The following is a 24837-nucleotide window of genomic DNA, read 5'->3' on the forward strand; positions in this document are numbered from 1 at the left end:
CAATGGAAACAAGCCTTTTGGCTTTTTGTGCCATCCATTTGCCTTTTTAAAGCATTACATGGATTACATTCTTTAAGATGCCAATAAACGTCTCAATCAATCAATCAAAACAACAAAGTACACAAACGACAATAAAGTCCAAAATCGACAAAGTCCATAATCAACACAATAAATTCCACAAACGACACAACAAAGTCCACAAACGACATAACAAAGTCCACAAACCACACAAAGTCCAAAATCAACACAACAAAGTCCACAAAGGACACTACATAGTCCACAAAGGACACAACATAGTCGACAAACGACACAACAAAGTCCACAAACACAAAACAAAGTCCACAAAGACACAACAAAGTCAACAAACAACACAACAAATTTCACAAAGACACAACAAAGTCCACAAACGACACAACAAAGTCCACAAACGACACAACAAAGTCCACAGACACAATGAAGTCCACAATCGACTCTACAAAGTCCACAAACAACACAATGAAGTCCACAATCGACACAACAATGTCCACAAACAACACAACAAAGTCCACAATGACAAAACAAAGTCCACAAACGACACAACAAAGTCCACAAAGACACAAAAAAGTCCACAAACGACAACAAAGTCCACAAACGACACAACAAAGTCCACAAACGACACAACAAAATCCACAAAGACACAACAAAGTACACAAACAACACAACAAAGTCCACAATGACACAACAAAGTCCACAAACGACACAACAAAGTCCACAAACGACACAACGAAGTCCACAAAGACACAACAAAGTACACAAACAACACAACAAAGTCCACAATGACACAACAAAGTCCACAAACGACACAACAAAGTCCACAGACACAATGAAGTCCACAATCGACTCTACAAAGTCCACAAACAACACAATGAAGTCCACAATCGACACAACAAAGTCCACAAACAACACAACAAAGTCCACAATGACAAAACAAAGTCCACAAACGACACAACAAAGTCCACAAAGACACAAAAAAGTCCACAAACGACAACAAAGTCCACAAACACACATCAAAGTCCTCAATCGACACAACAAAGTCCACAATAGACACAACAAATTCCACAAACGACACGACAAAGTCCACAAACGACACAACAAAGTCCACAAAGACACAACAAAGTACACGAACAACACAACAAAGTCCACAATGACACAACAAAGTCCACAAACGACACAACAAAGTCCACAAACAACACAACAAAGTCACCAAAAACACAACAAAGTCCACAATGACACAACAAAGTCCAAACGACACAAAGTCCAAAATCAACACAACAAAGTCCACAAATAACACAACAAAGTCCACAAAGACACAACAAAGTCCCCAAAAACACAACAAAGTCCACAATGACACAGCAAAGTCCACAAACGACACAAAGTCCAAAATCAACACAACATAGTCCACAAAGATACAACAAAGTCCATAAATGACACAAAGTCCACAAACAACACACAGTCCAAAATCAACACAACAAAGTCCACAAACAACACAAAGTCCAAAATCAACACAACATAGTCCACAAATAACACAACAAAGTCCACAAAGACACAACAAAGTCCATAAATGACACAAAGTCCACAAACAGCACACAGTCCAAAATCAACACAACAAACTCCACAAATACACAACATAGTCCACTAAGACACAACAAAGTCCACAAAGACACAACAAAGTCGACAAAGACACAACAAAGTTGACAAATACACAACAAAGTCCACCCAGACAGGTGCATTACAAGCTGTTTGCTGGTAGTTGTGTCATGTTGTGTAGTTGCAGCGTTGCTAAGTTGGTGCTGCAGTAGAGCGCCAACCGAGGCGTGCGTCCCTCCTTTATTGGCTGCAGTGTACTTGACTGCCACACCACATCACAAGCTGCCGTCATTCAAGTGGAAAAGGGCCGCCTCACCGACTGGCCTTTCTTTTATTCATGGCCCTGTAAATAACTCCACTTTATGAAAAGCAGCCTGTGTGACTCCCAGATACTTCTCTAACCACCACACATTATTATTTCATGCTCTTTGAGAGAAGGGCCCGCAGCCCGCCGCGCTTTCATGCCGCTGTGTACGACACAACATCAGACGTATGCCAACCCTCCCTTGAATTCACAAACACTTCCCAGCGCACGAGTGGCGGGAGGAGACGGAGGCGCCGCTAACGCTCCGGAACGCCATCGCTTGACGAGATAGCGGGCTCCTGACGTGGCCCCGGAAGAAGCGTGCGTGAAAATAAAAAACAGTCTGACCTCTCGTGGGACATCACACACCCTTTAGAGCGCCGGCTAATGGCCGACCTTATTGGTCATGGTGGGCTCCCGTTTGAATCTCAATGAGGGTTCCATGACCGACAAGGTGCAGTGGGCCCGCTCCAGTTAGCCTGTTAGCGCCTTTTACCTCTCAACATCCATCAATCTGAGCAGCTGCACAAGGAGGACAGAAAATACATGTTTTTCTTTGTAAAATACTTCAGAGAATTAATTATAATAATACCTTTTATGCTATACGTAGCATCATAAACATCTGGAGGATGCCCAGTGGGTTACATCGTGGTTGTCTACTACAATGCATATGTGGTTTTTAATTACTAGTTTTTGACCCAGAGGTCATCCAGTCAGCCAGCCTGGAGGTTCACAATCTTACCCAGAAAAGGTGAGCTATAGATGGGCAGCATAGCAGCCACGCTGGGGCCTCCACCTGGAGCCTTGACTTGTTAAAACACTGGTTGATTGAATTCTTCCAAATGAGGACTATGAAGAAAATGTTTAAGGTTTGAGTTGTAGTTTCTGCACCAAAATTCTCCTTTTTTCACCCAATTGATCCAGTGAACCAGCCTAGACTTTGACGAGCGTCCCCAGGGAAAGGTGAGCTATAGATGGGCAGCATAGCAGCCATGCTGGGGCCTCCACCTGGAGCCCTGACTTGTTAATCATTTTTGAGTCAGCTGTGGTTGATTTGAGTTGTTCCAAATGAGGACTATGAAGAAAATGTTTAATGTGTGAGTTGTAGTTTCTGCACCAAAATTCTCCTTTTTTCACCCAATTGATCCAGTGAACCAGCCTAGACTTTGACGAGCGTACCCAGGGAAATGTTAGCTATAGATGGGCAGCATAGCAGCCACGTTGGGGCCTCCACCTGGAGCCCTGACTTGTTAATAATTTTAGAGTCAGCTGTGGTTGATTTGAGTTGGTCCAAATGAGGACTATGAACACAATGTTTAATGTGTGAGTTGTAGTTTCTGCACCAAAATTCTCCTTTTTTCACCCAATTGATCCAGTGAACCAGCCGAGACTTTGACGAGCGTACCCAGGAAAGGTGAGCTATAGATGGGCAGCATAGCAGCCACGCTGGGGCCTCCACCTGGAGCCCTGACTTGTTAAACACGTTTGAGTCAGCTGTGGTTGATTGAGTTGTTCCAAATGAGGACTACGAAGAAAATGTTTAAGGTGTGAGTTGTAGTTTCTGCACCAAAATTCTCCTTTTTTCACCCAATTGATCCAGTGAACCAGCCGAGACTTTGACGAGCGTACCCAGGGAAAGGTGAGCTATAAATGGGCAGCATGGCAGCCACGCTGGGGCCTCCACCTGGAGCCCTGACTTGTTAAACACTTTTGAGTCAGCTGTGGTTGATTGAGTTGTTCCAAATGAGGACTGTGAAGAAAATGTTTAAGGTGTGAGTTGTAGTTTCTGCACCAAAATTCTCCTTTTTTCACCCAAGTGATCCAGCCTAGACTTTGACGAGCGTACCCAGGAATGGTGAGCTATGAATGGGCAGCATAGCAGCCACGCTGAGGCCTCCACCTGGAGCCCTGACTTGTTAAACACGTTTGAGTCAGCTGTGGTTGATTGAGTTGTTCCAAATGAGGACTATGAAGAAAATGTTTAAGGTGTGAGTTGTAGTTTCTGCACCAAAATTCTCCTTTTTTCACCCAATTGATCCAGTGAACCAGCCGAGACTTTGACGAGCGTACCCAGGAAAGGTGAGCTATAGATGGGCAGCATAGCAGCCACGCTGGGGCCTCCACCTGGAGCCCTGACTTGTTAATAATTTTAGAGTCAGCTGTGGTTGATTTGAGTTGGTCCAAATGAGGACTATGAACAAAATGTTTAATGTGTGAGTTGTAGTTTCTGCACCAAAATTCTCCTTTTTTCACCCAATTGATCCAGTGAACCAGCCGAGACTTTGACGAGCGTACCCAGGAAAGGTGAGCTATAGATGGGCAGCATAGCAGCCACGCTGGGGCCTCCACCTGGAGCCCTGACTTGTTAAACACGTTTGAGTCAGCTGTGGTTGATTGAGTTGTTCCAAATGAGGACTACGAAGAAAATGTTTAAGGTGTGAGTTGTAGTTTCTGCACCAAAATTCTCCTTTTTTCACCCAAGTGATCCAGCCTAGACTTTGACGAGCGTACCCAGGAATGGTGAGCTATGAATGGGCAGCATAGCAGCCACGCTGAGGCCTCCACCTGGAGCCCTGACTTGTTAAACACGTTTGAGTCAGCTGTGGTTGATTGAGTTGTTCCAAATGAGGACTATGAAGAAAATGTTTAAGGTGTGAGTTGTAGTTTCTGCACCAAAATTCTCCTTTTTTCACCCAATTGATCCAGTGAACCAGCCGAGACTTTGACGAGCGTACCCAGGAAAGGTGAGCTACAAATGGGCAGCATAGCAGCCACGCTGGGGCCTCCACCTGGAGCCCTGACTTGTTAAACATGTTTGAGTCAGCTGTGGTTGATTGAGTTATTCCAAATGAGGACTATGAACAAAATGTTTAAGGTTTGTTTGAGTTGTAGTTTCTGTGCCAAAATTCCCCTTTTATCACCCAAGTGATCCAGTGAACCAGCCTAGACTTTGACGAGTGTACCCAGGAAAGGTGAGCTACAGTATATTCATATATTATATTTAATAATACAATATTCTAATATCAATAGTGATCTAAGCAGCCAGATTGGAGGTTGACAATGCTGGCTACTGTACACTTAAGGTACACTGCTTGTTTTTGTTCATATTATTTCATGCATTACAGGGAACAAGTCTAAATTTTTTAAGAAGAAAAAAAAATTATAATGTAAATAATTTTTTCAAAAAGAAAAATGTTTTAATTTTTTTTTACAGTGAATACTATTTCAATAATTAAACCAACCCAGCCAGCCAGCCTGGAGGTTGACTGTTCTGGCTACTTTACACCTTTGTGTTTGTTTCTGCTTCCTTTCTTTCATTTCCTTATATTACAAAGATTTTTTTCGTTTTTTTATTTCAAGAAAAAAGTCAAAATATAAAAAAATGACTTTTGAAAGGAAAAAAGTTATATATATATATATATCTTTTTATTTTTTTTTTATTTTTTAAACAAACTTATATTACAAAAAGTAATTTTACACAAAAAAAACACACACAAAAAAATCGCAAATATTTTGGTAGAAGAAATATATTTAAAAAAAGAAAAATATACATATTTTGATTAAAAAAAAAAAATTATATTTTATGTTTCATAAATACAATATTCCAATATCAATAGTGATCCAACCATCCAGATTGGAGGTTGACAATGCTGGCTACTGTACACTTAAGGTACGCTGCTTGTTTGTTTTTTTTCATATTATTTCATGCATTACAGGGAAAAAGTCATAATTGTTAAGAAGAAAAAAAAAAATTCTAAATTTTTTTTCCAAAAGGAAAAAACATTTTGTGTTTTTTTATTTTTTTTACAACGAATATTATTTTAATAATTAAAACAATCCAGCCAGCCTGGAGGTTGACGGTTCTGGCTACTTTACACTTTTACACCTTTGTTTCTGTTTCCTTTATTTCATTTCCTTATATTACAAAGAGATTTTTTATTTTAAAAAAAAAGTCAAAATATTTAAAAAAAAAAAAAAATTCAAAGGAAAAAAGTAATATTTTATTTTATTTTTTGTAAAAAACTTATTTTAGAAAATGCACCTAAAAAAAAAATCACAAATATTATGACTTTGTTCAAATTTCACTCCTTTAACCCAGACCGAGGCGCTGCACGCTGCAACAAAGCCTTTCTAACACGTACATTAATGTTTAATTGTTCCCCCCCCCAGGTCTCTGAAGTACACGCCCCTGAGACGCCAAAGTGTAGATTTTAATACCTTTGTAGAATAAAAGATACATGCAGTAAATAAATAAAGTAGTCTGTGATGCCAGAGGTAGCAAAAGGTTGCTTTTTAAATTCCAACTTTTGGTCCTTTATTTTATTCAGCAGTGAAATGCCATGAAATACAGAAAATAATGACGTTACAATGCTCAACCATGACCTTCTAACGTCAGAGAACCTTTTTATATGGACACAGTACACAGTCATGAAAAGTATCAAAAAAGTAGCAGAATCCCAGAAAGAAAAAGTTTTTTTTTTTCTCACCAATGACAAACATATGTTGGCTACAGTCCCGATTTTACTGTATACACAGGCGGATCATAGGCAATCCCGATTATCGGAGGGTACATGGCAGACATAATGCTTCATAAAGTATGCACAGAGGTACAAGCAATAAATACACACGTTAGGTTAAAGCCTTACAGCTACGCAAAGCCGATGCAAGAAAAAAGCAGGTTTGCTAGTCTCAGCGAGCCATGAGAGTGAAACGGTACAAATTCAGGTAAAAGAAACACAGAATTTAGTTTCCTCCTCCTGGTCTTTAGTAAAAAGTCTGGTAAGTGTATGGGTCCACCGACATCGGGGTCTTTTTTTTTTTTTCTTCTTTACATAAGTATGCACAGTTATCAAAATTACAGACAAAATGAACCCCAGAAAAACCAGACAGATCCTAAAATCTAGGGGAGGAGCAAGTTTTCTGGAGGTCTTTCTGGTATTATGTGCAAGCAAACTATTTTAGACTTTTTTTCTGACTTCATTTATACAAAAACCCATGCAAATCTACAGGTAATATGCATTCTGTGGCTGACCCTCCCCAAACTCTGAGGTAATGCACTCCTATGCACTGTTAGCACTTTAGCAAGGCTGTCATCTCCCTCCGTTCTATTTCGCTTCCTCTCTCCACCAAATGTTTTTGTTTTTTTTCGTTTTTTTTTCTGACATGCATGTTTTAAAACACAATATTCCCTCACAGGTAATCTACTGTATACATCATCACTCTACAAATGTCGGATTACGATGCAAATCCTCCGCATCTTGACGCGAGGAATGTAAACGTCGGATCTGTCGTAATTGTTCGGAACGTGTTGTGCAGAGGTAGAAGCTTTCACAAAGCCTTTTGTTATTATTTTTGGGAACAAGTGGGAGAACCCTTTTTTTTTGTTAAAGACATAACATCCGTTTTATTTGGTGCGATTATTAAACGAGTCCTTCTGTTGACTGAGGTTTTATCCCCCTCCGTTAGCAGACGTAATACCAGCACGTGTCGGTTCTCAAAGCTAAATGCTTGTTTGGCGAGCTTGTGCGGCGTGTTTTTTTCCGCTTTGGTTGTTAGCAGGCCGACGCGTCGCGGCTCTTTGACGGCGTGCGTTGTTCTGCAGCTCGTTGCTGTCACCGGAACGCGAGCAGATCACAAACTACGCTCGCGAACGAGCAATCCCGCGAGAATTTTGGTAGGAAATTGTACACAAAACTAAGCAACACCGGTAACCCGAAAAAAAAACATGGCCGACATGTTGCAAGAGGCTTCACAAATACGGTAGGGAGGGGCTTCATATGGCCCCATTCTTCAAGGTTTACCTGACACATGTAATGTGACGAATCCACTTTAGCAGTAGAGTGTTGAATATCTTAAAATGTGTTTTGTGGCAATTCAGTTGTTATGTAGAGTGTCGCTTTCCATCTTTTTCAGTAGACTGCGTTGCAAAGTGATTAACCCCCCCCCCCCCCCCCCCCCCCCCCACCCACCTCTTCCTCTCACGTGAGATCCACCCAGGAATGGGGCCATATGAATTGGGGAAATTGTACACATCATTCACAATCCTTATATAAGAAAAGAACACATATGTTTTTTTTAATGCATTCTAAGTCATAAAATACAGCAAGTATGAGGTGGCTAACAATGCAGCTAATGAGTGTATACTATTCCGCCCATAAAGCCCTCTAAAAAAACATCAAAAAACTGCCAACAATACTTTATTTACATTTTGTGACCTGAATATTAACCAAGTATTAGCAATATTCTTATTATAAGCGCTATATTTAGCGGTGCCGCGATCACAGAGAGCTAACTCGCTAATGCTGCTATATTGACATATTTAGCCGGTGAGCTGCTGCATTGCCTCTGAGTTGGTGAAAGTTAGTTCTAGGTTATAAATCATGCCTCTCACCTGGATAGTAGACAGATATGGACATAAACCGAGAACTTGGTCAACTTTGATGTCCAACTTAGATAGTGAGCTCGTTTGCGGCACTTTTTTGTTTTTAAACTTTCCCTAAACGGGGGGATGTAAACATCCCAACAGTCGGCCTCCATTGTACAGTAAGTGATTGTTTTATTATGTTCCTAGTTTGGATTTCTTGCTCAGCATTTAGCAATACTGCAACATGTTTAGTGTTGTTGAAGTGAAAAGCAAACATTGTGATGAGTCTGTGAAATTAAAAGGCCGCCGAATGCTTAAAACTAACCAAAATACGAAAATATTACATATTATGAATATGCCGGTTACTATATTATACATATATACTTACAATGTGTATACAACACCTTGATGAAGGTGTTTTTTTAAAGTGCTTTATAGGCGAAATAGAGAAACTAACATTAGTTCCATTGTTAGCTGACTTTTGCTAGCCTTTAATAACGAGTTAGAATGCATTAAAAAAAGGAAAACGTGTTCTTGTGAATGATAGGCAACATTTTAAAAAAAGCAATGTCTACTTTAAACATGGTGGACATGTTGACACAGTATCCCAAACATGTCGGACATGTTGTTAAACCCTTCACAAATATGTCCGACAAAATGTTAAAGTAGTCCATAAACACGTCAGGACAATGGTAAGTACTCCACAAACATGGCCGACATGTTATCAAGTACTCCACAAACATGGCCGACATGTTATCAAGTACTCCACAAACATGGCCGACATGTTATAAAGTACTCCACAAAGATGGCCGACATGTTATGAAGTACTCCACAAACATGGCCGACATGTTACTCCACAAAGATGGCCGACATGTTATAAAGTACTCCACAAACATGGCCGACATGTCACTGCACAAAGATGGCCGACATGTTATAAAGTACCCAACAAACATGGCCGACATGTTATAAAGTACTCCACAAACATGGCCAACATGTTACCCCATAAAGATGGCCGACATGTTATAAAGTACTCCACAAACATGGCCAACATGTTACCCCATAAAGATGGCCGACATGTTATAAAGTACTCCACAAACATGGCCGACATGTTACTCCACAAACATGGCCGACATGTTATAAAGTTCTCCACAAACATGGCCGACATGTTATAAAGTACTCCACAAACATGGCCGACATGTTATAAATTACTCCACAAACATGGCCGACATGTTACTCCATAAAGATGGCCGACATGTTATAAAGTACTCCACAAACATGGCCGACATGTTACTCCATAAAGATGGCCAACATGTTATAAAGTGCTCCACAAACATGGCCGACATGTTACTCTACAAACATGGCCGACATGTTATAAAGTACTCCACAAACATGGCCAACATGTTACTCTACAAACATGGCCGACATGTTATAAAGTACTCCACAAACATGGCCAACATGTTACTCTACAAACATGGCCGACATGTTATAAATTACTCCACAAACATGGCCGACATGTTACTCCATAAAGATGGCCAACATGTTATAAATTACTCCACAAACATGGCCGACATGTTACTCCATAAAGATGGCCGACATGTTATAAAGTACTCCACAAACATGGCCGACATGTTACTCCATAAAGATGGCCAACATGTTATAAAGTGCTCCACAAACATGGCCGACATGTTACTCTACAAACATGGCCGACATGTTATAAAGTACTCCACAAACATGGCCAACATGTTACTCTACAAACATGGCCGACATGTTATAAAGTACTCCACAAACATGGCCAACATGTTACTCTACAAACATGGCCGACATGTTATAAATTACTCCACAAACATGGCCGACATGTTACTCCATAAAGATGGCCAACATGTTATAAAGTACTCCACAAATATGGCCGACATGTTATAAAGTACTCCACAAACATGGCCGACATGTTACTCCACAAACATGGCCGACATGTTATAAAGTACTCCACAAACATGGCTGACATGTTACTCCATAAAGATGGCCGACATGTTATAAAGTACTCCACAAAGATGGTCGTCATGTTACTCCATAAAGATGGCTGACATGTTATAAAGTACTCCACAAAGATGGCCGACATGTCACGCTACAAAGATGGCCGACATGTTATAAAGTACTCCACAAACATGGCCAACATGTCACTGCACAAAGATGGCCGACATGTTATAAAGTACCCGACAAAACATGGCCGACATGTAATAAAGTACTCCACAAACATGGCCGACATGTTACTTCATAAAGATGGCCGACATGTTATAAAGTACTCCACAAAGATGGCCGACATGTTATAAAGTACTCCACAAACATGGCCGACATGTCACTCCACAAAGATGGAGTATAAAGTACTCCACAAACATGGCCGACATGTCACTCCACAAAGATGGAGTATAAAGTACTCCACAAACATGGCCGACATGTTACTCCATAAAGATGGCCGACATGTTATAAAGTACTCCACAAACATGGCCGACATGTTACTCCATAAAGATGGCCGACATGTTATAAAGTACTCCACAAACATGGCCGACATGTTATAAAGTACTCCACAAAGATGGCCGACATGTTATAAAGTACTCCACAAACATGGCCGACATGTTATAAAGTACTCCACAAAGATGTTAAGTACTCCACAAACATGTTACAAAGTACTCCACAAACATGTTACAAAGTACTCCACAAACATGTTATAAAGTACTCCACAAACATGTTACAAAGTATTCCACAAACATGTTACAAAATACTCCAAACATGTTACAAAGTACTCCACAAACATGTTATTAAGTACTCCACAAACATGTTATTAAGTACTCCACAAACATGTTATAAAGTACTTCACAAACATGTTACAAAGTACTCCACAAACATGATATAAAGTACTCCACAAATATGTTATAAAGTACTCCACAAACATGTTATAAAGTACTCCACAAACATGTTATTAAGTACTCCACAAACATGTTATAAAGTACTCCACAAACATGTTATTAAGTACTCCACAAACATGTTAAGTACTCCCCAAACATGTTACAAAGTACTCCACAAACATGTTATTAAGTACTCCCCAAACATGTTACAAAGTACTCCACAAACATGTTATTAAGTACTCCCCAAACATGTTACAAAGTACTCCACAAACATGCTACAAAGTACTCCACAAACATGTTATAAAGTACTCCACAAACATGATATAAAGTACTCCACATACATGTTATAAAGTACTCCACAAACATGTTATAAAGTACTCCACAAACATGTTATTAAGTACTCCACAAACATGTTAAGTACTCCACAAACATGTTATAAAGTACTACACAAACATGTTACAAAGTACTCTGACAGACATGATATAAAGTACTCCACAAACATGTTACAAAGTACTCCACAAACATGGCCGACATGTTATAAAGTACTCCACAAAGATGGCCGACATGTTATAAAGTACTCCACAAACATGTTATTAAGTACTCCACAAACATGTTATAAAGTACTCCACAAACATGTTATAAAGTACTCCACAAACATGTTATTAAGTACTCCACAAACATGTTATTAAGTACTCCACAAACATGTTATAAAGTACTCCACAAACATGTTATAAAGTACTCCACAAACATGTTATAAAGTACTCCACAAACATGTTACAAAGTATTCCACAAACATGTTACAAAATACTCCAAACATGTTACAAAGTACTCCACAAACATGTTATTAAGTACTCCACAAACATGTTATAAAGTACTCCACAAACATGTTATAAAGTACTCCACAAACATGTTATAAAGTACTCCACAAACATGTTAAGTACTCCACAAACATGTTATAAAGTACTACACAAACATGTTACAAAGTACTCTACAGACATGATATAAAGTACTCCACAAACATGTTACAAAGTACTCCACAAACATGGCCGACATGTTATAAAGTACTCCACAAACATGTTATAAAGTACTCCACAAACATGTTATAAAGTACTCCACAAACATGTTATAAAGTACTCCACAAACATGTTATAAAGTACTCCACAAACATGGCCGACATGTTATAAAGTACTCCACAAACATGTTATAAAGTACTCCACAAACATGTTATAAAGTACTCCACAAACATGTTACAAAATACTCCAAACATGTTACAAAGTACTCCACAAACATGTTATTAAGTACTCCACAAACATGTTATAAAGTACTCCACAAACATGTTATAAAGTACTCCACAAACATGTTATAAAGTACTCCACAAACATGTTAAGTACTCCACAAACATGTTATAAAGTACTACACAAACATGTTACAAAGTACTCTACAGACATGATATAAAGTACTCCACAAACATGTTACAAAGTACTCCACAACATGGCCGACATGTTATAAAGTACTCCACAAACATGGCCGACATGTTATAAAGTACTCCACAAACATGTTATAAAGTACTCCACAAACATGTTATAAAGTACTCCACAAACATGTTATAAAGTACTCCACAAACATGTTATAAAGTACTCCACAAACATGGCCGACATGTTATAAAGTACTCCACAAACATGTTATAAAGTACTCCACAAACATGTTATAAAGTACTCCACAAACATGATATAAAGTACTCCACAAACATGTTATTAAGTACTCCACAAACATGTTATAAAGTACTCCACAAACATGTTATAAAGTACTCCACAAACATGTTATTAAGTACTCCACAAACATGTTATTAAGTACTCCACAAACATGTTATAAAGTACTCCACAAACATGTTATAAAGTACTCCACAAACATGTTATAAAGTACTCCACAAACATGTTACAAAGTATTCCACAAACATGTTACAAAATACTCCAAACATGTTACAAAGTACTCCACAAACATGTTATTAAGTACTCCACAAACATGTTATAAAGTACTCCACAAACATGTTATAAAGTACTCCACAAACATGTTATAAAGTACTCCACAAACATGTTAAGTACTCCACAAACATGTTATAAAGTACTACACAAACATGTTACAAAGTACTCTACAGACATGATATAAAGTACTCCACAAACATGTTACAAAGTACTCCACAAACATGGCCGACATGTTATAAAGTACTCCACAAACATGTTATAAAGTACTCCACAAACATGTTATAAAGTACTCCACAAACATGTTATAAAGTACTCCACAAACATGTTATAAAGTACTCCACAAACATGGCCGACATGTTATAAAGTACTCCACAAACATGTTATAAAGTACTCCACAAACATGTTATAAAGTACTCCACAAACATGTTACAAAATACTCCAAACATGTTACAAAGTACTCCACAAACATGTTATTAAGTACTCCACAAACATGTTATAAAGTACTCCACAAACATGTTATAAAGTACTCCACAAACATGTTATAAAGTACTCCACAAACATGTTAAGTACTCCACAAACATGTTATAAAGTACTACACAAACATGTTACAAAGTACTCTACAGACATGATATAAAGTACTCCACAAACATGTTACAAAGTACTCCACAACATGGCCGACATGTTATAAAGTACTCCACAAACATGGCCGACATGTTATAAAGTACTCCACAAACATGTTATAAAGTACTCCACAAACATGTTATAAAGTACTCCACAAACATGTTATAAAGTACTCCACAAACATGTTATAAAGTACTCCACAAACATGGCCGACATGTTATAAAGTACTCCACAAACATGTTATAAAGTACTCCACAAACATGTTATAAAGTACTCCACAAACATGATATAAAGTACTCCACAAACATGTTATTAAGTACTCCACAAACATGTTATAAAGTACTCCACAAACATGTTATAAAGTACTCCACAAACATGTTATTAAGTACTCCACAAACATGTTATTAAGTACTCCACAAACATGTTATAAAGTACTCCACAAACATGTTATAAAGTACTCCACAAACATGTTATAAAGTACTCCACAAACATGTTACAAAGTATTCCACAAACATGTTACAAAATACTCCAAACATGTTACAAAGTACTCCACAAACATGTTATTAAGTACTCCACAAACATGTTATAAAGTACTCCACAAACATGTTATAAAGTACTCCACAAACATGTTATAAAGTACTCCACAAACATGTTAAGTACTCCACAAACATGTTATAAAGTACTACACAAACATGTTACAAAGTACTCTACAGACATGATATAAAGTACTCCACAAACATGTTACAAAGTACTCCACAAACATGGCCGACATGTTATAAAGTACTCCACAAACATGTTATAAAGTACTCCACAAACATGTTATAAAGTACTCCACAAACATGTTATAAAGTACTCCACAAACATGTTATAAAGTACTCCACAAACATGGCCGACATGTTATAAAGTACTCCACAAACATGTTATAAAGTACTCCACAAACATGTTATAAAGTACTCCACAAACATGTTACAAAATACTCCAAACATGTTACAAAGTACTCCACAAACATGTTATTAAGTACTCCACAAACATGTTATAAAGTACTCCACAAACATGTTATAAAGTACTCCACAAACATGTTACAAAGTACTACACAAACATGTTACAAAGTACTCTACAGACATGATATAAAGTACTACACAAACATGTTACAAAGTACTCTACAGACATGATATAAAGTACTCCACAAACATGTTACAAAGTACTCCACAACATGGCCGACATGTTATAAAGTACTCCACAAACATGGCCGACATGTTATAAAGTACTCCACAAACATGTTATAAAGTACTCCACAAACATGTTATAAAGTACTCCACAAACATGTTATAAAGTACTCCACAAACATGTTATAAAGTACTCCACAAACATGGCCGACATGTTATAAAGTACTCCACAAACATGTTATAAAGTACTCCACAAACATGTTATAAAGTACTCCACAAACATGTTATAAAGTACTCCACAAACATGTTATAAAGTACTCCACAAACATGTTATAAAGTACTCCACAAACATGTTATAAAGTACTCCACAAACATGTTATAAAGTACTCAACAAACATGTTACAAAGTACTCCACAAAGATGGCCAACACGTTACAAAGTACTGCACAAAGATGGCCGACATGTAACACAGAGTTTGGCCTAGCGTATAAACAAATCAATTTTAGTAGAAAATCCTACAGAAATTCTCGTGAGATGTGGTGTATTCTCTTCTAAGGAGGCAGAATTTTGTGTAACTTTGGTTTCCCCGGAAACAGAAATGCGCGTTAAAGCCACAACACGTTTCCCAGCTTGACGCCCGTCGCCCCCGGCAACAAAAAGAGCGCGCGCATCAACTAGAAAAGGTTCCCTTTCCGACATGGCTATGGTCATTAGCAGTGTTGTTATTAGTAGTAGTACTATTTGGCTTTGCTAGACATTGCTGTCATGTTTGGTGTTTTCAGTCGGTGACATCACATTTTCACCAGCTCCTCAACTCAAACAACAGAAAAAATGAGGCTAAAAAAACAAAGGACAGCGACACGGTGATTCTGCACAAATATTTTTGTTTTGGTTATGATCCACTTTGACTCCGAGCTCCTCTTCTTCATCACTTCCGTCTCCACGGACTCACACAATCCCAGAGGTTTTCAAAGGTAGTTTTTTTTTTTTTTTTGTGTTGCGGAAGGAGAGCTTCTTCTTCTCGGTTAAAGTGGCGTCTTTGTGTCGGGTGTTGATCATAATAATCATAATAATAATAATAATAATCATTAGCGATTATTGGCCTTTGCTAGCGAGGGCTTTGGTTTCCAGCTGTTGCCTGTGACTGCGTGCACGGAGACAAAGCTTCTAGAAGGTGGAGGCGAGGAGGAGGACAGTTTGTTGTTGTTGTTGTTGTACTCTGTGATTGAGGGGATGGCATTTACAGTCGGTGATATGAGGAACAAAAATATTCATAACTGATGATTCCAACCAGCAATTGTCTCTAGACATCAAAAACTACTGTGACTAAAAATGTGGTCCTTTGTTGGGTTGTTTTTTGTTTGTTTTTGTTTTGGTTTTGACGGCATTTGTTTCCTCCCTCCTTCCATCCATCTATCCATCCGTCCATCGACTCGTCCATCGGTGAGTCTATCATCCTGTAGCGGCTATCTTGGATCAGTTTTTTTTGCGACCATCCGGATGCATGCTCAATAAATAGTCCCAGTGGTGAGAGGGACAGAGAGAGGGGGAAACAAAAGGAGAGTCGGCGGATGTCGGAGTGCTTTTTTCTTGTTTTTTTTTTCCAAGTCTGGGCTGAAGGGATAGCAAAAAAAAAAAAAAAAAAAAAAAAAAAAAAATCAAACGCAGTCACTCCAGGTCTTCTGAAAAGTTCCCTTCCTCCAGCTCCCGGTCGTCGTCCAGCTCTGGACTGTGATTGGCCGTCGTCACCAGCGACATGGGGCAGTCGTCGTCATCCATGTGAAGAGGCTCCTCCTTCACGTGCACGGCCATCCTGTCACACAACCGCACGTTTGGTTAGTTCCTCAATGGACCACGGCTCCCCCAGTGGCGGCAGCACTCGTGCGGCCACCGGTGTCACCACCTCTGTGGTCCAGTGGTTCTCAAACCTTTTTCACCACAATGACCAACGTTAAAATACAGTAGCATAGTAGGCCTAACTACTCATTAAAAACAAGGCATAACAATTATTTGTAATATTTTTGGCCACAGTTTGAACAGTAACACTGTGTTTGAATATTCAATTAAGTAATTATTTGGTGTACCCCTAGATGAAGCCAGCGTACCTTCAATTTGAGAATCACGGATTTAGACAATAATGGGTACTGTGGAGAATGCGTATATGTTTAAGAGTTCTTTCTTTATACATGGCCATGTTTGGAGCGGCTAGTACTTTTCCTTTGTGCATTCTACCAGTTTCTCTTTGTCTTCAGAGGTCTGTTTAGTGCAGGGGTCCCCAAACTTTTTGACCCGGGGGCCGCATTGGGTTAAAAAAAAATTTGGCCAGGGGCCGGGCTATATATATATATATATATATATATATAAATCTCCTGAGGATTGAGGAAAACCCCTCATGAAACAGGCCTGTAGAGATGAAATAGTCTTGTGATTTTTTCCCCACACATACATATTACGCTCTACCACGGTATCGAGCACTATTTTTTGGATAATCTAATTAAGACATATATATATATATATATATGTATAAACAAAAACAAGTCACATGTCCACTGATGTTTAAAAACTCTACACTCGGAGTCTATATTACGTTGCCCCAACGATTTTGCAATTTTTTTTCCCCTCGTGCACTAATTGACTGAAAGAGCGTGCACGTGATGACGTCATGTTATCGATGGGAAAATACATTTTTAGAAAATATGATTTGCCTGAGCAGCTAGGAGTAACAAGCGGTAGAAAATGGTTTGATGGATGGGCTAGAAAGGACAGATTAAAAAAAATAAAAATAATAATAATAATAAATGAAACTTTTTTATTTTTTTTATTCAGGACTACCCGCGGGCCGGATTTTGGACGCTGGCGGGCCGTATTTGGCCCGCGGGCCGTACTTTGGGGACCCCTGGTTTAGTGTCTTGACCATCGGAATGTGAATACATCCCCCACTTCTTCCTTATCAGTGTTGCGAGAGGGAGAGGTGGGGGCTTTCTTTGTGTGCGAGAAGTTGGCTCTTCCGTTTGAGTGTCAGATCAACTAGAGTAGCCGATATGAATGTATTGGTTAAGCTGATCTCCTGAAATTTCAGTAAAACTTGATAATATTCCTATTCTGTCTTGATGGTCCTTCTTACTCAGCATATATGTCATCGAAAGAACTTGGAATCGACCAGTAACTTAGATTCCCTGGGAGGAAGAGCTGGTACCATTCACATTTTAAATTTCCGGCACCTGGGAATCGATACCGGTGCTTAAATTTGTTTAAGTACTTTTGTGTGTGTTAAAACATTTTAATTGTTTTTGTAAAGAAAATCTGATACGAAAATGAGCTGATTTGAACTGTTATATCGTGCTTTATTATCATCATTTTATCATAGGCAAGTATGACATTAAATTGCAATTACAGCAGCACGTCCAAGTGTATAGTTTATGGTGTGTTTTGTTGCGCCCTAAAAAGTGTTAATACGGTAAGTATTGTACTCATTACGCACCGGCTGTTCGATTGCAACGTGCATCTTAGTTGTAGTTTTCATTAACACATTTGCAGGTGTTGAAATCGCTAATGCTAATCATTAGCAGGGCAATAGCAAAGCCAGTGTATATTAGCATCAAGCTAGCGCATTTTTGGAAAAGTCGGGGCCTTTTTTTTTCCCGGTCAATTTCTTTGTTGGCATTGAAAATCAATCAATCAAAAAAAACAAAAAAACAAAAATTGCAACAATACTTAGAGGTAGTTTGGCCGAGTAAGCTCTCAGTGCTGTTGGAGTGATCACCAAGTTGGAGTTTACGTAAAAACGGTGCGGGATTCGGTCGGTGCCAAAAAAATCCTACCTACGTGTAGACCCATTGCCAGAAAATATTTTTGGATGATTATTTTTAATTAGGTTAATCACACTTTAAGATGAATCCTGATTAATCATAGTATATTACCTGCTTCTCTAACTTAAATTAAATTTACATTTGGTGGGTGCGGTCTAAACACTGTACGACCTGTTTTGTGCCTTGAACCGGAAGTATAACTGCAAGTTATCACTCCAAGCAAAGTTTTACAATATAACTAAAACCATTCTTACCTACTTAACCGTCCCATGTGTGATGTCTGTAGGAGTGTTTTATGCATATTTGTACAAGCTATCATAATGTAATCAAGCTAGCGTCATTAGCATCAGCTAATATGCTAACACATTTACAAGTGTCTGTGTTAGTATTATTAACTTACAATGGCGTTCTTTTTGTATTGTTTCAGTTTCGTAAATTCACCAAAAGTGAAAGTGAGAGTGTTTAGATGATTGGAGAGCTAGCTTCCGCAGCTAGTGGGTCCATGACGATGACTTCTGTTTTATTTAACAGGCGCCGTTTGGAAACAGTTAAGGCACGTAAATAAATATTTACAAAATAATCTGTACCGGTATATATCTACGGCTAATATCTAAAAAAAATAAAATGTAAGTACTGTACTTTCTGTTTTGTGCCTTGAACCGGAAGTAAACCCGTCCCTAACGTTTCTGCTCGAAAGGATTCTTCATTCATCACTCCAAGCAACGTTTGTAAGTTTTACAATATAACTAAAACAATTGATACTTACTAAACCGTCCCGTATGTGATGTCTGTAGGAGTGTTTTCATGCATATTTGTACGTGCTATCGTAATATAATCAAGCTAGCATCATTAGCATCAGCTAATATGCTAACATGTTTACAAGTGTCTGTGTTAGCATTATTAACTTACAATGGCATTCTTTTTGTATTGTTTCAGTTTCGTAAATTCACCAAAACGTCACCGTGGAGTTATTGAGAGTGTTTAGATCAGGGTTCCCCAAACTACGGCCCGCGGGCCGGATCCGGCCCCCCAGCATCCAAAATCCGGCCCACGGGAAGTCCCAAGTTAAAAAATGTTTTTTTAATTTTATTTTAAATTATTACTTTTTATTTTTTTCCTAATCCATTTTCTACCGCTTGTTACTCTCGGTGTCTCCTAGCCGCTCAGGCAAATCATATTGTCTAAAAATAAATTTTCCCATCAATAATGTGACAATGTTAAATGTTGATGAACATCAATGTTAATTGATGTTAAATGACAAAACGGATTAACTCGCTGGAATATAAAGACAATGTATATATATATATATATATATATATATATATATATATATATATATATATATATATATATATACATATATATATATATATATATATATATATATATATATATATATATATATATATATATATATATATATATATATATATATATATATACAGCATATATATATATATATATATATATATATATATATATATATATATATATATATATATATATATATACAGCATATATATATATATATATATATATATATATATATACACACAGCCCGGTCCCGGGCCAAATTTTTTTAACCCAATGTGGCCCCCGAGTCAAAAAGTTTGGGGACCCCTGGTTTAGATGATTGGAGAGCTAGCTTCCGCAGCTAGTGGGTCCATGACGGTGACTTTTGTTTTATTTAACAGGCACCGTTTGGAAACAGTTAAGGCACGTAAATAAATATTTACAAAATAATCTGTACAGGTATATATCTGCGGCTAATATTTAAAAAAAATAAAATGTAAGTACTGTACTTTCTGTTTTGTGCCTTGAACCGGAAGTAAACCCGTCCCTAATGTTTCTGCTCGAAAGGTTTCTTCATTCATCACTCCAAGCAACGTTTGTAAGTTTTACAATATAACTAAAACAATTTAAAACAAATCTGTACTGGTATATATCTATGGCTAATATTTAAAAAAAAAGAAGTACTTTCTGTTTTGTGCCTTGAACCGGAAGTATACCCGTTCCTAACGTTCTGCTCAAAAGGTTTCTTCATTCATCACTCCAAGCAACGTTTGTAAGTTTTACAATATAACTAAAACAATTTAAAACAAATCTGTACTGGTATATATTTATGGCTAATATAAATTTTTTTTTTTAAAAAGTACTTCCTGTTTTGTGCCTTGAACCGGAAGTATAGCCGTCCCTAACGTTTCTGCTCGAAAGGTTTCTTCACTCATCACTCCAAGCAACGTTGGCGCTCTGTAGCCCGGATTTCAAAGGTTTCGTAATTTAGCAAGTTGCACCTGTCTGTACCTTGCCCCCCCCCCACCGGAGGAGATAGTGCGGGATAAAGATGCTGGTGGGGTGGACTCCCTGGCGAGATACGGTAAACACGGACCTGGCGTGACATGCATTATCCAGCGCGTTGTTTGCCAGACGCTAATTTGACACGACGCCTCGCGTGGGCTGTAAGTACCAGCACGAAAAACAAGGCCGATGAGCGGCGATGCCTCAGACATGTTTGGCATTTAAAAGTTTACTGATGACACCACGTTGAAATACATGAAAAGGGAGGGGGGGTTGGGGTGGGGTGGGGTGGGACAGGCCACGTGATAAATAATGGAGGATTTCTCATCCCTGAGCCCCCCGGAGCAAAGGCAGAGGAGAGGCTTTTTTATCTAGTTAATAGAAAGCACAGCCGCTCGTTAATATGCGGGGTCGGACCGTGGGGGGGGGGGGGGGGGGGGGGGGGTATGTGCGTCGCTCCTCAAGAGGGGAGAAAGAGCGTCGGCGAGGTTCTGCCGTTAATCAACTTCAGCCTCGGACGCCATGATACATGTTTGGGGCGGCGAACGTTGCCGGCATCTGGCCGCCATAACGAGAAGAACAACGCAAACGAGGCGCGACGTGATTCCCGCCACCGCCGGTCGTCACCGTGACAAAGGTGACAAAACATCGTTGCTCCTGACACGTCGGAGAATTCACCGGCGAGGGAAGGGGGGGCCTAACAAGCAAAATGGGGGAGGGGCTAGAGAGACTCGTCGAAGGTACAGATGGTGTGGAAAAACAACAGGGAAACGCGGGTGTCAAACTCGAGGGCCCCGGCCTACCTCATTTTATATTGCTGCAGCTGTTACATAGAATATAGTACATGGTAATCGGGATTTGTTATATATTGTATATAGTATATAATAATATCATATAATATAATAATATAGTATATCAGTATATATTATATACTGTATATATCATATGTAAATATTACATATATGTTATATTGCTACTACGATACATTTTTAGTCTACTTTATACCTTCTTTTTGTGCCCTTGAGTGCATTATCCTTTCCATCCTTAGCCTTTCCATCTTTTGCAACTGAGCTACTGTGTGGAACAATTTCCCTTGTGGATCATTAAAGTTTGTCTAAGTCTAAAACAATAAGGGTTGCGCAGCGTAGTGGACTTTTTTTTTTGCAAAGCAGGGATATTGTTTTTTTAATAATTCCCACAAAATAAACAGACCACATATATATATATATATATATATATATGTATATATATATATATATATATATATATATATATATATATATATATATATATATATATATATATATATATATATATATATACACAGTATATATATATATATATATATATATATATATATATATATATATATATATATATATATATATATATATATATACAGTATATATATATATGTATATTTATTTTCACAAAATAAATATACATATATATATATATATATATATATATATATATATATATATATATATATATATATATATATATATATATATATATATATATATATATATATATATATATATACGTTAGGTCAGGAAAAAACACAAAGGCTATATCATCCCTACAACAGGCGTGTTTTTTCCTGACCTAACGTATATTCCACTCTACCCCGGTATTGAGCACTGTATAACGGATAAACCACAGAAACCTCAACTATATACGTACAGTACAAGCCAAATTTTTGGACACGCCTTCTCATTTCAATGCGTTTTCTTTATTTTCATGACTATTTACATTGTAGATTGTCACTGAAGGCATCAAAACTAGGACACCTGTGAAGTGAAAACCATTTCAGGTGACCACCTCTTGAAGCTCATGGAGAGAATGCCAAGAGTGTGCAGAGCAGTTATCAAAGCAAAGGGTGGCTATTTTGAAGAAACTAGAATATAAAACATGTTTTCAGTTATTTCACTTGTAAAGTGCATAACTCCACATGTGTTCATTCATAGTTGTGATGCCTTCAGCGACAATGTAAATAGTCATGAAAATAAAGAAAACGCATTGAATGAGACGGTGTGTACAAACCTTTGGCCTGTACTGTATATATATATATATATTGGAGCTTTAAGTATTACCCGATACTGATATTAGCAGAATCTAGTTGTACTTTTATTTTGCTGTGTGAAATGTTAGAAAAGTGAAATGAGTCAAACAAAGAAAAATGGCAGGTATGAAAAAACACTAACCTATTTATTATTATCCGTCTGGAATGGATGTATGCTGTCTATAAGTAAAAGTGGAGTGGCAATATTTTTTTTTTTGATGTCACCTCGTGGCCACAAAAATTCATGAAGTTACGCTCACGACGCAGTAAGTGGAATGATGCGGACACGTTTGTTACTGGATACGTTTTGATACACTTCTACCTTGGAGACTTTGTATGTGTAAGTAATGTGCAACTATAATTGTCAGATACTTGTTTGTATTGACGGATGTTTGAAGTCTGCAGTATTGTTCAACTAAGGACACTTAATACGTATGTCTAGCTTGTGGGCTATTGTGTGCTTAGCCGTTGTGTAGCTGCTAGCCCCTTGTGGCCTATAGCCTACGATGTTTACCTTTTTTACTGAAATACAAAACCCAAAACCAGTGAAGTTGTCACGTTGCGTAAATGGTAAATACAAACAGAATACAATGATTTGCAAATCCTTTTCAACTTATATTCAATTGAATAGACTGCAAAGACAAGATATTTAACATTCCAACTGGTAAACTTTGTTATTTTTTGCAAATATTAGCTCATTTGGAATTTGATGCCTGCATCATGTTTCAAGAAAGCTGGCACAAGTGGCAAAGAAGACTGATAAAGTTGAAGAAGGCTCATCAAACACTTATTTGGGAACATCCCACAGGTGAACAGGCTAATTGGGAACAGGTGGGTGCCATGATTGGGTATAAAAGCAGCTTCCATGAAATGCTCAGTCATTCACAAACAAGGATGGGGGCGAGGGTCACCACTTTGTCAACAAATGCGTGAGCAAATTGTTGAACAGTTTAAGAACAACATTTCTCAACCAGCTATTGCAAGGAATTTAGGGATTTCACCATCTACGCTCCGTAATATCATCAAAAGGTTCAGAGAATCTGGAGAAATCACTGCATGTAAGCGGCAATGCCCGTGACCTTCCATCCCTGCATCGAAAACCGACATTAGTGTGTAAAGGATATCACCACATGGGCTCAGGAACACTTCAGAAAACCGCTGTCAGTAACGACAGATTGTCGCTACATCTGTAAGTGCAAGTTAAAACTCTACTATGCCAAGCCAAAGCCATTTATCAACAACACCCAGAAACGCTAAATTCTAAGTTAATGATTTTTTGCGGGAAAAAAAATTACGTTTCTCAGTTCGAACATTAAATGTCTGGTTTTTGCAATGTATGCAATTGAATATAAGTGGAAAAGGATTTGCAAATCATTGTATTCTGTTTTTATTGACGATTTACACAACGTGCCAACTTCACTGGTTTGACCAACCTTGTGTGTTAACTGGAGGACTGTCCAGCTCCACACTGCAGGACTGCTTGTGTCGGACATTTTGCATGCAAGGCGACAACATCTGATACTTGTTTGTTTTTTTTGCTGATATTGGACTGTTATCTAATATTAATATCATATCAGGGAAATATCTTGTTATTTAGCTTGGTGCCATATATTTGGATATGTTTCCATCCAAACGTGAGTGCTGACGTATAGAACAATGTGTGCATTTCTAAAAGTGAACATGAAAAAAGGTGATTTTAACCC

The 24837-nt window shown here is 38.1% G+C and overlaps 1 protein-coding gene across 1 annotated transcript in view; it reads right to left on the minus strand.

The window, feature by feature from the left end:
• Nucleotides 1-15331: 15331 nt before the first annotated feature.
• The window catches only part of LOC133662555 (forkhead box protein P2-like), a 99379-nt gene continuing 89873 nt past the window's right edge, over nucleotides 15332-24837 (minus strand). Inside the window, exon 15 of the mRNA XM_062066671.1 lies at nucleotides 15332-16775. Coding sequence (XP_061922655.1) covers nucleotides 16631-16775 — 145 coding nt within the window. The 3' untranslated portion in view covers nucleotides 15332-16630. The remainder of the gene's footprint in view (nucleotides 16776-24837) is intronic.

This window comes from Entelurus aequoreus, linkage group LG12 (genome assembly GCF_033978785.1).
Source record: "Entelurus aequoreus isolate RoL-2023_Sb linkage group LG12, RoL_Eaeq_v1.1, whole genome shotgun sequence".
Classification (NCBI taxonomy): domain Eukaryota; kingdom Metazoa; phylum Chordata; class Actinopteri; order Syngnathiformes; family Syngnathidae; genus Entelurus; species Entelurus aequoreus.